The sequence below is a fragment of the Photinus pyralis genome, unplaced genomic scaffold, assembly GCF_008802855.1.
Source record: "Photinus pyralis isolate 1611_PpyrPB1 unplaced genomic scaffold, Ppyr1.3 Ppyr1.4_LG8, whole genome shotgun sequence".
Classification (NCBI taxonomy): domain Eukaryota; kingdom Metazoa; phylum Arthropoda; class Insecta; order Coleoptera; family Lampyridae; genus Photinus; species Photinus pyralis.
The window spans coordinates 29298087-29312460 of NW_022170819.1; the positions used below are offsets into that span (position 1 = coordinate 29298087).

Sequence of the window (14374 nt, forward strand, 5' to 3'; positions counted from 1 at the left end):
AGTTATTCTGCCTCACCTTGTATAACGGTTAGACAACCCTGTATTGCGACGTTTTAATGTACTTGCTAACTTCATAGCAATCAACCCAAGCGTATTGTGCTGTCATGTCGGCATCGTTTAGCTTATTTTGGCGAAGTGAGAATAAATTATAAACAATTTTACGCGTATCCATTGTACTAATTTATTATCATAATTCGCTGTTCGGCGTGTCTACTAACTTTTATGTTGTACCTAAGTTAAACAATGTCCACGTTCGAAGGCTCATCTGTGGGTTATGTAAATTATAATTTTCAAAGCACAACTTTAGAGTTAGCGCGTTGCCAGTGGGCAAACTATAGTGATCAGCACTACCTTAAGTGTTGCAAATGGTCACCTGACGGTACCTGTCTTTTAACAATCGCGCGTGGCGCCGGTACTCACGTCGTGGAGCTCCCATCCGATCTATACACTGGCGAGTCCATGCTCACAAGCCGTCCCGTTAATCCTCTATCTCCCGCGGTAAGTGTTCCCGAAAACGGCTTGATCTACGACTACTCATGGTATCCCGGAATGAATAGCAGTAATCCGGCAACTTGTTGGTAAGTCGAGTGATTGTCAATCGGAAAAAATTATAGTAGTATTTTAGTTGGGTGGCGAGTGGACATGAGGGTCCCATTCATCTTTGGGATGCCTTCACCGGCGACCTACGCTGTACTTACCGAGGATACAACAATGTCGACGAGTTGGAAGCTGCTATTAGCGTAACTTTTTCCGCTGACGGTCAGAATATTTTTTGTGGTTACAAGAAGAATGTTAAAATTTTCAGCACTAGCAGACCGGGACGCGAATACTTGGAATATGCCACTCAACATCCGGCTTCGTGCATCGTTTCAAGCATTGCTCAACCAGGTGTTGTCGCTATAGGTGTGTATTATTAATATTTGTAACCCGTTTTCAGTTTTATTACAGTGTTTGTGTACATTTCAATGTAGATTTCTGGCTGTTGGAAATTGCATGTAGCGATAATCCATCCTGCATGCTGCTACTAACTTTTCAGAGCGAAATTTGTGTAGTTGTGATCAATGTAATCATTTAAATTTTTTCTGTTTAGTTCATTCTGCGGAAGGTGAAAATTTACAACCATTTTCGTATTGGTAGTAAGATGATTCAATTGGATTGATATGAATTATCAGGAAACGATAGTGTAACCATAGCAATTAACTCGGTAACCCGGTTGATCCTTGGAAATTCAATTGGATTGACAAGGTTCCTAATTGCTGCTACAGTTACCATTGTTTCTGTGCTAATGTCGAGGAACTCTGTGTTAACCTGGGCCTATAACACAAACTATATAATTGTAACAAGTCTACAAGTTACAAGTAATCTGCCTGTAACTATAACTACAAGTCCTACCAAATTCAGTATATGCAAATGAGTTGTGTTATGAAAAAGCTACAAGTGTAATAGTTATTTATGTATCAAGCGCATTAAGGCGATATTTATGCCGAGAGCGACAGAGCCCGAGGCCCGAGGGACTGTAAGTCGCCCGAGGGTTAAATATCGAATAATGCCTGAGGTGCATACAAAATTTTATTTTTCATTGTTTCAAATAATGCATTTCCAATATACAAATGTAATGATTATTGTTAGTGCTCCATACGAATCAAGTAGCATCTTTTTTTATTACATAACTCCATCAATATATTTGACAGGCAGTTTGAGGGCATAATGGATTGTCGTCTCATTATGCCCTCGGGCGTCATAGACTGCTTTATATATCTCATATGACAGATAGGTATAGTTGGCATATAATAGGCAAATGAAAAATAAAATTTATTCTAACAATTGTAGGACTTGTACGGCTTGTGTTATAGGCCCCTGGTTGAGTTCTAGTTAGGGTGCACCACATTTGTTGCTCTAGGCGTTTCCATAATTTTGTACCGACACATTTCAATTTAGTAAAATTTTGAATTTACATTTTTCCATTCATGGGACATTTTTGTTATTTTCTACACATTACTGGAACTTCCTCTCGCATATGTTGGAGCCAAAAAGCTTTGGGTTTAGATTCTCCCACTATCTTTTTCCCTCTTTTGAGGACCAACTGACAGTTTTACTCGTGCTGATAAATTTAAATGTTTATTTTTTCAGTATAAGCTGTGACGGGCGTAATTTTCATTAAATTCGGTTAAGGTTAAGAAGTGCAGGTAGTTTAAAAGATTTTTTTCCGCCCGCTTCTAATCGACCCTCTCCTTTTCGTTCAGGCACGTGGAAGAACACGGTCGAGCTAGTGTCTCAGAGCGACGGCACGTTCCGGCACCTGTGCAAACTGACCGGCCACAAGGGAGGGATCACAGCGATGGCGTTCTCGATGGACGGGATGCGGCTGTACACCGGAGCGAGGAAAGACAACGAAATTATCTGCTGGGATCTACGAGTAAGAGTACTTCGTCGATTTCATCATTTTTATTAAAGGAAATTGTGGTAATATTGTATTTAGCATTATATGTTTACCCTTGTCGCGTTTTAGGTGCCGGGCCGACCGCTGTTCTGTTTGGGACGTCAGTGCAACACGAACCAGAAAATTGCAATCGACCTCTCCAGTGACGGAAGATGGCTAGTCAGCGGAGGCACTGATGGCAAAGTACAAGTGTGGGACGTATCGCAAAGTGTAGCTCCCACAGTACATATGGAGGTAAACATTTTAGGCCGATTGTTTAAATGTTAACTGTTGTTTTACAGTTGCCTCTACACACTGACTGCTGTAATGGAGTGTCTTTGCATCCCTATCGACCAATCTTGGCATCATCATCAGGACAACATCATACCTTGGATCCTCTGCATCACACCAGAAGTGTCTTGGTATATGAAAATGCTCTAATTATGTGGTGGGTGGGACCTCAACAGGAAGATCCTGATTTCGTTGGAACTTACCTCAAAGTTTCATCTGGTAACACCTCTAACAACTGAAGATGTGCATAACCTCTGCATTAATTTTGCATTATGATTTAAACGAATATCGTTTAAGGACAATTTTGTTAGTCACTTTGTGATACAATACATAATATCATTAATAAAGTCACAGTTTTATCGATTTCGTTTTCTTATCAATTACAGAATGAGTAATTTCAAAGGTATTTATTTATTTATTTATTTATTTATTTATTGTCCCTCTTGTTGTAGGCCCTCAACAGGCTTCCGCCCAATTACATAAAGGGGTATTTACAAGGGTCAATTTTCGCTGTTTTTTATTAGTCGCTTAACAAATGTCCTCAAAAGCCGTATCGCCACCCCATTTACACAGTTGACAAATCGCAAGCGACTAAACCAAACACCTTAGAGCCAAAAACAACTTCATGCGGCAGGCGATCGTCTGCAACTGACCATTTTCATGGTCGATTTTAGTCACTTGCGACCAAGCTGAATTGACATTTAGACGGTCGATTTTCGCCGCAACCCGTAAACCCCTTTTAATAATAATAATAAAGTTTATTTGAGCCTTAAATACAAAATTAAAACAAAAATAAAACAACAAAAATACAAAAAAAAGTAGCCCAAAAAAGGGGTGAATTCGGCAATACCGTTAAAATCTATCATTTTTCTGCTGTATCGGTACGAGCATTCGGAGCTTTGATTATATACTAAAGAAAGGGTACGAGGTGTACAACATGTATTATTTATGGTGTACACTGTATAGACACTTGGTACAGGGTGACCTATTAATAAAAGTCGCAGGATCAAACCGTTAATTGCACAGCTTGGGGAAAAGAGAAATCACGGGAAATTATGCTTAAGTTTCTAGGTCTGCCGCTAGAGGGCGCACGATTCATCCTTAAGCGTGTAGTGATTATCTAAAGCTTTATTCGTCAAGGACGGATTAATAGAAATATGTGGGTGGGGGAGGAATTCCAGAACGGGAGGAGAAAGACGAGGGGGTCCGGAGAGGAATTTTTTGAAAAAATACCTTAAGAAGTATCAGATTTAGTGGTTCTAGACCGACAATTTATAATGTAAAGAAATATTAGCTTGAACTACTGAAAATGCAAATATTTCATCGATCGCAGTCATTTATAGAAAATCAAGTAATTATACCTGTTTGGGAAAATTATATCGCAAAAAGCAGGGAATGAAACATACAACTCTGGAATTATGGATCAATACTACATAATTACTAAAACCCTTTTGGATATTATATCAAAACTTTTAATGTAACATCCTTTATAAATTAAATATGTATATTTTAAACATAATAAGACAGGATTAAACAAATTAATATACCTACTATTTAATTTTTTCGTTTGCTTTATTTAAAAGAAGATTTATTAGAAACTCAAAATAAAATTGAATGAGCAATTAGGTACATTTTTGGTGTAAATACAAATAAAGAAACTGGTAAACGCAGAATAAGTCGAGTAAGTGCTTACTTCTTGAACTCGAAAAACACTGGTTGAAATCAGTTAAAACATGTCTTTTCTTCTTTTTCCCCCCTTCTCTATTTATGACTTTCTCTTTGTCAATGGATGACTCTATGAACATATATAATAGAGCAAGTGCAGTCAAGCGGGTTTGGCCCTAACTTGTTTTTTGTAGAGCACCGAGAAAGTTGAACGATTACGTTATTGTATAGTTGACTTGTTATTGTATTGTAGTATTCAAAAGAGATATTTTTATTCTCGAAGTGCGCATTTTCAATAACTTCATTTGTATAAATTGTTTAAAAAAAAATTAAGAAGAAAACCCTAAACCTTCAAAATAACTTACTGACGAACTCCGCTGAGTTAGGTGCGCATTTTTGAGTCACTTGGTTCTGCCTCTCGGTGGGGGGCGGTCGCCCCCATCGCTCCCCTCTTTAATCGGTCACTGTTATTCGTTATTAGGAATTTTAAGAGAGTTGATTCAATCGAAACTAATTACAGCCTATTATGGCATTTTCCATTCAATTTCTATCATATACAATTCTTGCATGGGGCGATTCAAATACTTTATTTGCCTTACAACGGAAACGTAGCCGAATCATGAGAGAGTGCTGTAGGAGAGGCTTTGTTGAGCTAGGTACACAGGGTGGTGCCTAGCGCGACGCAGCATAGAGGGATTTCAATGGTAATTTCATAGTCAATTATTAGCTCCCCTAATCATTTTAGAGCAAAAGTCTAAATAGGTTTTTTTAGAGAAAAAAATACTGCATCTGTTCATACGATCACTTATAATTTTCCGTTTTTCAAAACCGTAGAAATCGACAAAATAAAAAGGTACATTTTACAATAAATCAGATATGCCTTGGAATTACCTAAAAAAACAGAGATAACTTTGCATTATTTGCCTTTGACGTATAGGTATTAAATTTATACTAATTTATAAATTAGTTAATCATAAAATTGTTTATCATGTAGGTATGTAACTGAAGAGAAAGAGGAAATGTTAAAGTTGTTTTATGCCCGCCAAGTAACGTGTTTATTTACTGTGAAGTAACCCAATCGACCGATTCCAAGCAGTACCACAGTAGACAGAATTGTGCGCAAGTTTCAAAGAACAGGACCAGCACTGCAAGTGCAATAACGTTCAAAATGTCCTTCAAAACCATCAGGAAAACGACTATACATTCAACGGTTTGGCTACCGTAGCGGAAAATCCGAATATAAGTTTAAGAACAATTCTTCCTCAAATCTATTTCTTTTTCTTCGATTATGTACACTGGTTCCGGAAAATGATAAACAAATAGTATCTGATGCAGATGCAGCATTACATTCTCTAAAGAAAATTACCCCATAAACGTTTTTTCTTGCGTCGGTTAGTTGAAACAGAATTAAATATGAAAATCATTCATTTCATTTCATTTCATTTCATTTATTCGTTGTTGCTTTACCTTATAGTAGGTGGCAACACCATGTCCCTACTTAATAAAACAAAACAAGTACTATTTACCCCCCCAACAAGAAACGGCACTACAAGATAATAATTCAACCTCGCACGACGATAATACAATCACCACACCCGTCAAGATACCGCCTATATTTATTCATGATGCTTCAAATTACAAGCAGGTCATCAATGATATCAAATCAAACGTTAAGAACGGATTCACCATTAATAATAAAGGTTCCCAAATTAAAGTAAACTTAAATACCATCGATGATTACAGAGCGCTCACAGCCTACTATGATAAGGAAGGCAACGTCAAATACCACACGTATCGAAGCCCCGACACCGCCAATCTTTCCGTAATAATTAGGAATCTCCCGACATCAATCACAGACGATGAAATTAAAGAAGAACTACTGCTCAAAAACTTTTCTGTATCTAATGTAACACGCCTACGCAATAAGGACAAACAACCTATTCCTATTTGTGCAGTACTCCTGGCCAAAGAAGAAAAATCTAACTCCATATTCCAACTAGAAACCTTATACCACTGCAGAATAATAGTTGAGCCGAGACGGGGAGGCAGTGGCATACCTCAGTGTACACGCTGCCAGCGTTACACCCACACGAGGAACTATTGCAAGTTACCCCCAAGGTGCGTCAAATGCCTAGGGGATCACCATTACTCCGAGTGTACCAAACATCGGGAAGAAAAACCGCGCTGCGTCAACTGCGAAGGAGAACATACAGCCAACTTCAAAGGGTGCCCACATTACCAACAACTAATCAGCAACAAAAACCTAAACCAGTCTAATAACCGAAACATTGCCAAAAACCATCCAAATACCGGCAGATACACTTCCCCACACACGAGCTATGCCCAACTGTTTCACAACAAAAACACCATAACCTCAAACGCCAACACGAATGATAACAGCAAACCTAACCCCAACACATCATCCACAATAGTCGAAACCATACTTCAAGCTATAATTCAGGTAATTACACCACACCTCAACCAAATAAAAAATTTTTTTCACTACTAGCGTCTGATGACATGATTATTAACCTTTTTTCCACTTGTAAAGTAGGCTTTCTCGGCATTTGTTTAAAGTGGTTAATAATTTTTTATTATTAACTAGTAGTCAATAATGAGAACTGTCACGCTGTCACTTTTAGAAAACACAACCCGAAATTTCGCTCAATGAACGTTTAGACAAGTTCTCTAAAACGAATAATTGCCACCATTCGAAATTTCCAGAGAAATTACATACCTAAAATTATCACATTTTGAAAAAATTCGAACGAAATTACTCTTTGAAAAATCTCAATGACAGAACAAAATACGGCCTGTTTGACTTGTACTCCCACGTACTTGATTGACATGTTAAATTAAGAAACAAACAATTCTGTCCAACCGTTAACTCTCTTATCAATATAATATGTTAATTTAGAGGATTTCAAGTGCTAGTAGTGAAAAAAAATAGTATATATACCACGGTAGAGAAGTCTATTATTGCCTTCGCACCTTACACCCCTCGGCGCAAGCGCCTCGAGATGTAATCTTGGTGCTCAGGCAATAATAGTGGACTTCTCTACCTTGATATATAATGTACTATTATTATGTCCTTAATCCCCTCATTATTCCAAAATGGATCCCAACCATAAACATAATCTTAATAATTTACTCATCACAAACTACAACGCAGATGGAATAACTAGGCAAAGATCTAGTATTATCGTATTTTTATCACAGCATAACGTCGATATCAAATGTGTTTCTGAAACCCATTTAACCAACGAACAAATCCTAAAAATTCCGGGCTACAATATCTACCGTAATGACCGTCAAAGCAATACAGCATCTGGAGGCGTCGCCATCATTTATAAGAAAAATATTACCGCGCACCAATTGGATTTACCAAAGACTAACACCATCGAAACTGTAGCAATCCAGGTCGAACTCCAAAACCAACAAAAACTTAAAATAATAGCCGCCTACAAACAACCAAACAAAAAAATCGCAGCCAACGACCTGCAGAACATCTTCAACGACAACACCCCAACACTACTAATAGGCGACTTAAACTGTAAAAATACAATATGGGGCTGTAGAGCGACGAATCCAGATGGCGCAAGACTTTATCAATCTCTTACAACGCATGGCATCCAGATATCACCACCTCCCGAAGCAACACATATTCCGTACAGAGCCGACCATAAGGAAGACATCCTAGATATTGTTCTGCACAAAAATTTCGCTGCTCCAATCACCCAAACTGTGCTAACAGAACTTGATTCCGACCACCTACCGGTACTAATATACTTCGCAAGGCAACCCAAAATTTCACAAGGCCTTCCTAAACTTATAAACGGTAAGGTCGACTGGAAAATGTTTAATGAAACAATGCAGCAAAACCTAACATGTCCTACCGCTTTGAGAAACAGCGGAAACATTGATAAAGCTCTAGACCACCTAATAAATGCAATAAAAATATCAATTACAGCTTCAACCACGGTCCAAAAAAGCAAAAATAAAAGGAATCACTATACACCGCCACTGGGGATACTAAACCTGATCAGTGAAAAGCATAAACTGAAAAGAATATGGGTTACAACAAGAAATGAACAAATAAAACCACACCTCAACTACCTAGTCGCCAAATAAAAAAGCAGCTCGACCAACTAAGAATCAATAACTATGCCAAATACATTAGTGAACTTGAACCGCGGGACCCATCGATGTGGCGCGCGACGAGACGTATCCTCAACCAATATTCCCCAATTCCAGTCATCAAATCCGACAACAAAACTTACTCATCAAATGAAGAGAAATGCGAAATATTTGCTATAACCTTAGCCCAAACATTCTCCACATCATGCAGCAAGCCCGCCAATCTAAATACCCAACAAGTGAATGATTACGTAAACAACAACATACCGGCGCACTCAAACGCTTCGATAATTCCGGTTACACCGGCCGAGATAAAGCAAATCATCAACAAACTACCAACCAAGAGAGCTCCTGGGGCCGACCTTATCCCCAACTGTCTACTGAAGGGCCTACCGATGAAAGCATTAGTTTATCTGACTTCCTTGTTCAACGGTTGCTTGAGAATAGGGTATTTCCCAGACCAATGGAAATACGCACACGTCCGTCTCTTCCACAAGCCTGGGAAAAAACAAAATGACCCTACCGGATATAGACCCATATTAGCCTACTATCAACACTGTCCAAAGTTTTCGAGAAAACAATACATTCAAGGCTTGTACAACACGTCTCTGTAAATGATGTAATACCCAAATTCCAATTTGGATTTCGCAATAACTATTCCACAGTCCAACAGCTGACCAGAATTACTGAACTTATAGAACATGGGTTCGAGAACAAACTTTACACGGTGGCCGCGTTCTTGGAGATTAAGCAAGCTTTTGACAGGGTGTGGCACAATGGATTAATTTATAAACTAATGCAAATTCAAGTACCTCCGTACTTACTACTTACAATAAAATCATTTCTAACCAAGCGCTCCTTCTCAACCGTAATCAACAACCACATATCCGAACCCAAACTTATTGAAGCAGGCGTCCCTCAGGGCTCAATACTGGCCCCAATTCTCTTCAATATTTATATGCACGACATCCCGGAAGTTGAAAATTCAAGCCTTGCAATGTTCGCAGATGATACGGCTATAATCAGTCAGCATAGTGACCTCGCCGCCGCAGTGTCGCAATTACAGAATAGTATCAACGCAGTAGCGAACTGGTTCAGCACTTGGCACCTTAACTTAAACCCGTCCAAGTCAAAGGCAAAAATTTTCACACTAAAACGGATCAACAATCCGCCATACATAACAGTTAACAATGAGAATATTCCGTGGAACCCAGATGACCGAGCCGTGAAATACCTAGGCATACACCTTGACAAACGATTAAGTTGGGGGAACCACATCAACAAGAAACTCAACGAAGCCCATACCCGCCTAGTCCAACTCTACCCAATCATCAACAAAAATTCACCGTTAAAAATACCATGTGGGACACTGATATATACCTCTGTTATCAGACCTCTACTAACATATGGCTGCCCAGTATGGTGCAACGCAAGACCCACACACCTTAAGAAGATCCAAACCTTTCAAAATAAGGTTCTCCGCATGGTGCTCAACGCGCCATGGTATATAAGGAACCAGCAAATCCATCGCGAAACCAGCGTTCCAATGCTCAACGAAGTCTACAAAAACATGTCTAAACGCTACTTTAGCAATCTGCCAAGCTGCCCGGCCACCAAAAACTACCCAATCGGAAGAAGAAACATTCATCGACGCCTGAAGCGCAAGCTGCCACAAGACATTATGTTAAACAGTTCAAGTGACAATGAATGAATCTATAAATTAATTAAAAAATTTTCCAAATTTTTAGTTATGGGCTAACTACCCTCTAGTGCCTAAAACACGTGACAAGTAACTGTCCAAACAGCCGAGCAAAGTAGACTCTTACTGAACGGGCTTAATTATACTTAAAAAAAAAATACATACAAACAATAAACTTAGCACAAATACTAAAATTACAAAATGTATAACATATTAAAACAAACCGACACATTTAAAAAAACACATTAAAAGATACATTCTAAAATTGTGACGAACATGCAATAAATATTTTAAAAGGTTTCAAATGTTTAAGTATTCATTTAGGTGATAGTACGCTTTTTCTACTAGAAATTGTTTTAATGCAAATCTAAATTTTTGGTAGGTTTTAATGGCCTTAATATTTGGCGGTAGTGCATTAAAAATTTGACACGTTCGAAACGTTAAATTTTTTTGAAACAATGATGATCTGTGTAATGTGTTTGCCAGGGTTTAAGTACATCTTCTGTCGAGTGTTGTAAACATGTTCAGGATTAAAAAAAAACGATTTCTTTCTAAACCCTAAGCAACATATCTCCAGAATGTAGGTGTCTATTACCGTCAATATCCTTAATTCTTTGAAAATCGGTCTGCACGACGTATTGAAAGGTAAAGAGCATATAATTCTAATAGCGCATTTTTGCAGAACAAGTATGCGCTGAACGTGAGTACTGCCACCCCAAGTACATATATTGTACCGAATATGAGAGTGAAAGTTGGCGTGGTACAAAGTCAGTAACGTTGATTTGTTGCATATAGCTTCTTAAGAACGCTTAAAGAATAGCAACAGTTTCTAAGTGATTTGCAGACAGTGTCAATGTGAGCAAACCAACCCAAGTCAGAACTTACAGTAAGCCCAAGCATTTTGGTTGTCTTACAGCACGTGAATTCATTTAAATCATATTTTGGCAGCGTTAAGTATGATATTATTGTTGCTGCACCATGTGCTTAATTTATTTAGCGTGAGCTTTATTTGCAATTTCAAAGACATTATACAACGTGATTTAATTAATATATTTGTGTCATCAGCATATGATGTAATAAATGTAGAATCGCCATCATCGCCTTCTTTCAGATACGAAACCAGGTCATTGCTGTAAAGAATTCGACGTAAAACAACGATAACTTAGATGCGATGCGCTTGTATTTTGTTAAAAGATTCCAAAGCATCACTGATTTTTATAAAATGTAATTTTTTATTTTGTGGATTTCTACGGTTTTGAAAAACGGAAAATTATAAGTGGTCGTATGAACAGATGCAGTATTTGTTTCTCTAAAAAAACGTATTTAGACTTTTGCTCTAAAATAATTAGGGGAGCTAGTAATTGGCTATAAAGAAATTACCATTGAAATCCCTATACTGCGTCGCGCTAGGCACCACCCGGTCAGAGCTGGGCAGTATTTGATTTTGTAAATACTTTTTAGTATTCAAATCCTTTAAAGTATTCAAATACTCTGTAATTAAATTCTTTTATGGAAGTAGTATTTGTATTTGTAACTCAAATACTTTCACAAATATTTAGTATTCGAATACTTCGCAAAGTATTTGAATACTTCGCAAGGTTTTGGATACTTCGCAAGGTATTTGAAACTTTGAGAAGTATTCGAATACTTCGCATTGTATTTGAATACTTAACCTTCTTTTTTTTTAACCAAAAATCGACTTAATTTTGGTGCGTAGAATCCAAAACAATTCGTACTTTTTCGATCAGACTTCTCAATAAAAAGTAATAGACTACAAACCAATTTCGAAAGAAAATTCAAAGGGCTGTAACTTTTGATCTTGGAACTGTTTGAAATTATGGATTCTACAGGCCACAGTCTACAAGAAAATGTTTTTTCCTGGTCGATCTGAGACAATTTATTTTCAAGCCTCAAAAAAAGGCAGCGTATTACCTTCCTTTGAAACTTGAAACTTTGACATATGCCTGGCGTCGCCGCCTCTCCCAGGATTTAGTCAACTGTCGTGAGGATGCGTCCCTGGTAGACACTATCAGGGACGTTTCTCCACTACTTTGTTGCCATCGCGCTGGGCCGCGACATATGCCAAACAATGTGGTGGATTTTGTGGATTGGGGGGGTTGTGGGGGGGCGGCTAACTGGGTGTTATCCGACCCGAACGGGTACGGCCACAGCTTCGCCACTGGTATTCTGCCTTAGAGGGAACTCTGCTTTCTAGTGATAGCTTCTTCTCCGGGCGTTCATTGGCTTCCGATGTTCCTATCCTTTGGTCTCGTTCCCTTCCCTGTTTTCTCTCGTGTTAGGCTCTTTTTATTGTTGTCCTCTCCCCGCATTAGTTTCTGTCCCCATTTCCTCCTCCCCTTGGCTACTTGTCCTTGTGGCTGATTCTTCCTTTGATGTTTGTCTCTGCTATTCTCTTCCCATCTTCCCATGGTAATCCCCGAGACCTCTACCGTTTGGTTTATGGCGGTGTTCCATGTTTGGCAGGGTCGGCCTACCTTCCATTCCGAGGCGCATAGAATCTTGGCAGCCCGGATGATATGGTCTTTGTTCCTCCTGTTGGTATGTCCCCAGTATCTCATCTGCCTCATCTTCAGTCTCCTGGCAATCGTCTTTTCCTCTAATAGTTCTCTTCTCTGCTTTCTTGTGAGGTTGCTGTTTTCTTCAGTATCCTGAGTGCCTTCCACTCCGGCCTCCTCAATGTTAGTCTGTTGCTCTTTGTTGGCGCTGAAGTGTTAATTCCGTATAAGATTGTCGGTGCTACGATCGTGTTGTAAATCATCATTTCAAGCTGTCCGGTATTTTCTTCGCTCGTATGAAGTTCCAGATTCCGTGTGTGATTCTGAATGCGTTGGTTATTCTGTCTTTCACTGCGTTGTGCCTGCTGAGGGTGCTGCTTATGTACATACGTTCCCATATATTTGATCTTGTGCTTCATGGTTATCTCCTTCCCGGCTATGGTCTTCTCTCCTTCTTTGTACTGGGGGTGTTGTTTCCTGGCACTCTTGTCATCATGTAGCTCTTTTCGTTGTATATTTGTAGGTCCACCATTTCCGAGTGTACCTGGTATCCCGATGGCCTGGACGAAGTCCTCAGTGTCTTATAAATTATCCGCGATTACGAGTAGATCGTCCGCGTACGCCAGTAATGTCGGTAGTTGTAAATGGTCGCCTATGCTAAGGTTCCTCACCACCATCCTTGTTTGTTCTATAGCGTGGTCTAGTGCTATCGCGAAGAGCCTTGGGGAAACGGACATCCTTGTTTGATCCCCCTGGTTTTCTTTTGGTGTTCGGTTTTCTTCCAAAACCATTGTATACTAGTATACTCCCTTTGCCACGCGTGTATGGTTCTGTTGATTAGGAATTTGGGTAGTCCCAGCATCGCCCACGCTGTCATTGGTATATACTTTCTGTTTCCCCCTTGTTTCCTCCGTTTATATTGTCTGATGTGCCTACCATTTCATTTCCGTATTCCTCTCCATTGGTCTGAGTTTGGTGATGTTCTCCGCGAACTCGGCGAATTCCTTGATTTCGTGTTGCTCATAGGCTCTGTTTTCTTCTTCCTTGGTTTCCCTTAGCTTCTTCTTTGTTTCAGGTTAGTGTGGGTTTTGGCCCGCTTTCTGTTCGGTCACATGGGCGGTTTCTGTTTCCCTAGTGTTTTCCTTGTTGCTTCTTTGATCGTTTCGCCGATATTTTTCCATATGGTATCCCATCCCCTTTTTGCTTCTAATCTTTTACCACTGCTTTCGGTACTCCTTTCTTTTCTTCTCCCCTGACAGAAGTTTCACATTCCACCCTTCGGTTTCCCCGTTGTGCTCCTTGTCCTTTCCTTCCTGTTCTCTTCTTCCCCTCCCCCCTTTACTTTCCCCTTTACCATTTTGTGGTCCGATCCTACTGTTTTTGCCCATATGTCTGCTGTGTTCGTGATGCTTATTTACTTTGATTACATGTTACCATTTTGGACTTGCCGAATATGTTTTCTACCCTCAGTCCATGTAGGTGTACCATGTTCGTAAAGGTCGCTGCCGTTCCCTTCCTCCTATTCACTTCCGTCCAGTCTGCCTAGTTGTGCATTGAAGTCGCCTAGTATGATACCCCTGTTCTTTTCGCACTTTTTTTTTGTTGTTTCACTTCGATTTCTGAGTTCCGCCTGCCCTCTTTTGTCCG

General features: G+C 39.3%; 1 protein-coding gene across 1 annotated transcript; it reads left to right on the forward strand.

Moving 5' to 3' along the window:
- The first annotated feature begins 91 nt into the window (after nucleotides 1-91).
- LOC116178457 (telomerase Cajal body protein 1 homolog) lies at nucleotides 92-3074 on the forward strand. Its single transcript, XM_031497949.1, has 5 exons — nucleotides 92-578; nucleotides 626-903; nucleotides 2244-2416; nucleotides 2510-2674; nucleotides 2722-3074. Exons 1-5 carry the CDS (start codon nucleotides 244-246, stop codon nucleotides 2947-2949), a joined length of 1179 nt encoding a protein of 392 aa, XP_031353809.1. The 5' UTR covers nucleotides 92-243; the 3' UTR covers nucleotides 2950-3074.
- Nucleotides 3075-14374: the final 11300 nt, after the last annotated feature.